This window comes from Capsicum annuum, chromosome 6 (assembly GCF_002878395.1).
Source record: "Capsicum annuum cultivar UCD-10X-F1 chromosome 6, UCD10Xv1.1, whole genome shotgun sequence".
NCBI lineage: Eukaryota > Viridiplantae > Streptophyta > Magnoliopsida > Solanales > Solanaceae > Capsicum > Capsicum annuum.
The window spans coordinates 9,183,609-9,187,072 of record NC_061116.1 but is presented as its reverse complement, the minus strand read 5'-3'; the positions used below and the strand labels follow the sequence as shown (position 1 = coordinate 9,187,072).

Genomic DNA, 3,464 nt, shown 5'->3' with positions numbered 1-3,464 from the left:
ATATTCAAAGGACCCATTGCCAATAGGAAAGTGGACAAGTAAAGATGAACAAAGTAAGTAATATATTTGTACTATATTTGATTGACAGCATAAATTTATCTTTATAACATCAACCAAACAAATAATAATAATAACTCATAATAATAGAAATGCACATGATAAATTAGGAAACAAAAGACAAAAAAAAACTAACTTTCGCTTCTTCCTCCAAGCTTTCTTCTTTCCACCAGTGGCACGTCTCTTGTGCATAGAATCTCTTGAGATACCTTAACATTAATTAATTTAAATTATATAAAAAAAAAAAACATAAAATTATTAAATTCATCATTTTTTTTCCACTTTATGTTATACATGAAATTGTACAAAAATAATAATAGCAAATGAATTTACATAAACAGAAGAAAAATGAAAATAATTTTTTTTTTTTAAAGTAGAGATAATTACCCATTGTTCCGACTGAGAACTTCGAGTCTACCTCACTATTCACACTGCTTATTTATTGTAGTGATAAAAGATAAAATTTAGAAAACCCTAGATTCAAAGAGTGGGTGCAGACACACAATTTGGGCCTTAACAAATTTTGGGCTTTATCATAGTTGCTTGGGCCTATCAAATCAAATAGGGGGAATCTAATGGGGAAAAAAAATCAAAATATACATCCTTAGATTGAAAAAATAACATAAATATACATCTTAACTTAACATATTAATACAAATCTTCACTATAACAAAAGTAACTACAAAAATTTCAACTAATTATGTGTCTTCGTTGGATGTATTGGGAAGCTAATTATGTATCTCGATAGGCCCAAAATCGAAAAAAAATGTATCGAGAACTAATTGTGTATCTTTACGAAGGAAAAAATGCATCTTCATTGTATGTATTATGTATCTCGATAGATTTAAAATCAAAAAAAAATATATCGGGAGCTAATTATGTATTTTTATAGAGGAAAAAATGTAACTTCATTGGATGTATCGGGAGCTAATTATGTATCTTGACAAACTCAAAATCAAAATTTTCTGTAAATAAGCCTCAAACTATCGAAGTTTATGTTGTAAATAAGCTCCATTCGCGAGGCATGAGATTCCATGTGTAATATACACTGATATACACGATCGATACACATGGTATACGTTGTTTCATTCGTTTTGGTCAACTCCAATTGATATTGGGCTTTTTCTCCTGCCCAGCCCATTATAACTGGCATTTTCTGATCTCCAAAACATATTGTGATTGTCGGTCAAAATAATGGTGACTATTTTATATCGCCACCTGGTTCATATGAATTTAATACTTTTGATGCAAAATGTAGCTCAATTATATGTAAAAAATTTATGAAATTATAACAAAAATTATATATAAACTCATAACTTTAAAGATTAATTGGATTGAAAACTTTAAAAATTTTAAATATTAAACTCATAAAGTTAATCCTTAATCCATCCCTAATTAGTAAGATTAGTGCTATGTATTCATTTGAAATTATCTTACAATATCATAGTTGGATAGTCTAAATTTCATTTCTTTTAGCAAAGGAAAGTCAAATAGGTCGTCCTTAATCAATTATATTCTCCATGTAAACCCTAATATGACGAGTAATAAGAAAAGAGTAATAATATGTTACAACCGACTAAATTGCATTGAGGATATAATTATATTATATTGTCAGTACATATAACTTGAACTTTTTATGAGAAATGAATTTGCAAAAATTTGAAAGATTGTTTTTTTCTTTTTTAATTAGGATTTGAATGATAAAAGGATGAATGTCTTTCTTTTAAAGTGTTTCTCATTCTGTGTGATTCGTATTCTGATTTATCTGGATTTGCGCTCATAAAAAGCTTGTTTAAGGCGGAAACGCTCCCTAATAGATTTTTTTTTTCTCACATTTAGATCTAAACTTCAAAATTTCTAATTAAAAAGGGAAAATGGTTTGAAATATACATAAATTTTGACGAAATTTGTTATAACACGTCAGAACTTTGCGTGGATCCTATAACTCCTTTAGAACTTTGCGGGGGTTCTATGGCCCCCTAGACTATTTGTTAGCATATTTTACTGACATTTATTTATACAAAACTATTTTATTCATTTATTAATATATCTTATTTTTTTATTAGCTTATAAATATCACTAAAATACACTAATAATTAATTCAGGGGGTCATAGAACCTTCATAAAATTGAGACGTATTACAATAATTTCACTAAAATTTAAATATATTTTGAACCTTTTTCTTAATTAAAATTAAAGATATCTTATTTATTCCACCACAAAATCTATGTTCATAAGGATGAATGTCAATGAATTGTGAAAAAAAAACACAACTAGAATTGACTATAGATTTTAAGGTTGGCCATTTGAAACTTGTAAAGCCATCTTACTGGTTGATATTTTTCTTTTTCTTATTGGAATATTCCAATTTGGAACCTCAAGTCAAAACTTCTTTTTGCCTTTAGTGTGTATTGAGCTGTGAGCATCAGGTTGGACCCAATTGCCTTGCTTGACCACCTTCATGTATAGGTCCCATTGTAGATTAACAAATCAAAAGATTTTATTACATTAAACTCCAAACATTTTCATGTTGTCCGGGCCAGTGAAAGTCCAGCAGCCGAAAGTATTACTATCTTAGGTTTTGATCTGAGTAGCATGGGCCTGTGAACTCTCGTGTGAATCAGTAAGGACCACCTTTGTAAGGCTAAATATTCTTGGGTGACCGATAGCGAAGTAGTACCATGAGGGTAAAGAACCCCCGGGACTGAAATAAAACATGAAAGTGTAAGCTTCCAAGCAGTGGGAAGAGCCAAGACTCTGATCGTGTGCCTGTTGAAGAATGAGTCAGTGACTCATAGGCAGTGACTTGGTTAAGGAAACTCACCGGAACCGTAGCGAAAGCGAGTCTTCACAGGGCAATTGAAATACTCGTCATTTCCCGCCAGCAATAGATACCAAGTAACTCTATCCACCAAATTAAGGTAGAATAAATGGAAATAGATCACTCGGAGCTTTGATCTATACTGAAATTTAAACCTGAAACCTCGTGCTCTCACCTACGTCATTGACCGCTAAGGTCTAAGCCACACCTTATATGCATTTCAATTTTACTTCATTGCTATCACTTATCAGTCAAACGAAGAAGCGAAGAATAAGTGCAGGATATTTTTGAAGGTGCACAATTAAGTGGGAACAAAATGTCACACTCATGTTGGGACAGCTCATCGTTTACGTTGCTAAAAATTTATTCATATTCGTTACATCAACATTTTGATATCCACATTAATATAATATATATGTATGATATACATATTTCATATATAATTTTATAGTTATCCTCTCGACTTGTCCTTTTTAGTCAACCTTTTCAGTTCTACTGTCGTTTATGCTTGAAAAAATAATTTCAAATAATTATCTAAATTCAAATTTAATAGAGATAACCACAGAAATAACTTTAAAAACTATGC

At 30.5% G+C, this 3,464-nt stretch overlaps 1 protein-coding gene and 1 long non-coding RNA gene across 2 annotated transcripts in view; one reads left to right on the top strand and one right to left on the bottom strand.

The window, feature by feature from the left end:
- The window catches only part of LOC107874477 (LRR receptor-like serine/threonine-protein kinase FLS2), a 5,292-nt gene extending 5,250 nt beyond the window's left edge, over positions 1 to 42 (top strand). Inside the window, exon 2 of the mRNA XM_016721256.2 lies at positions 11 to 42. Within this exon, the coding sequence (XP_016576742.2) occupies positions 11 to 42 (32 nt within the window). The remainder of the gene's footprint in view (positions 1 to 10) is intronic.
- Positions 43 to 48: 6 nt separating this feature from the next.
- LOC124899242 lies at positions 49 to 1,003 on the bottom strand. The gene is made up of 2 exons (XR_007056390.1): positions 445 to 1,003; positions 49 to 266 (listed from the first exon to the last, which is right to left on the bottom strand). It is a non-coding gene; the product is annotated as an uncharacterized LOC124899242 (long non-coding RNA).
- Between the last annotated feature and the right edge of the window lie 2,461 nt (positions 1,004 to 3,464).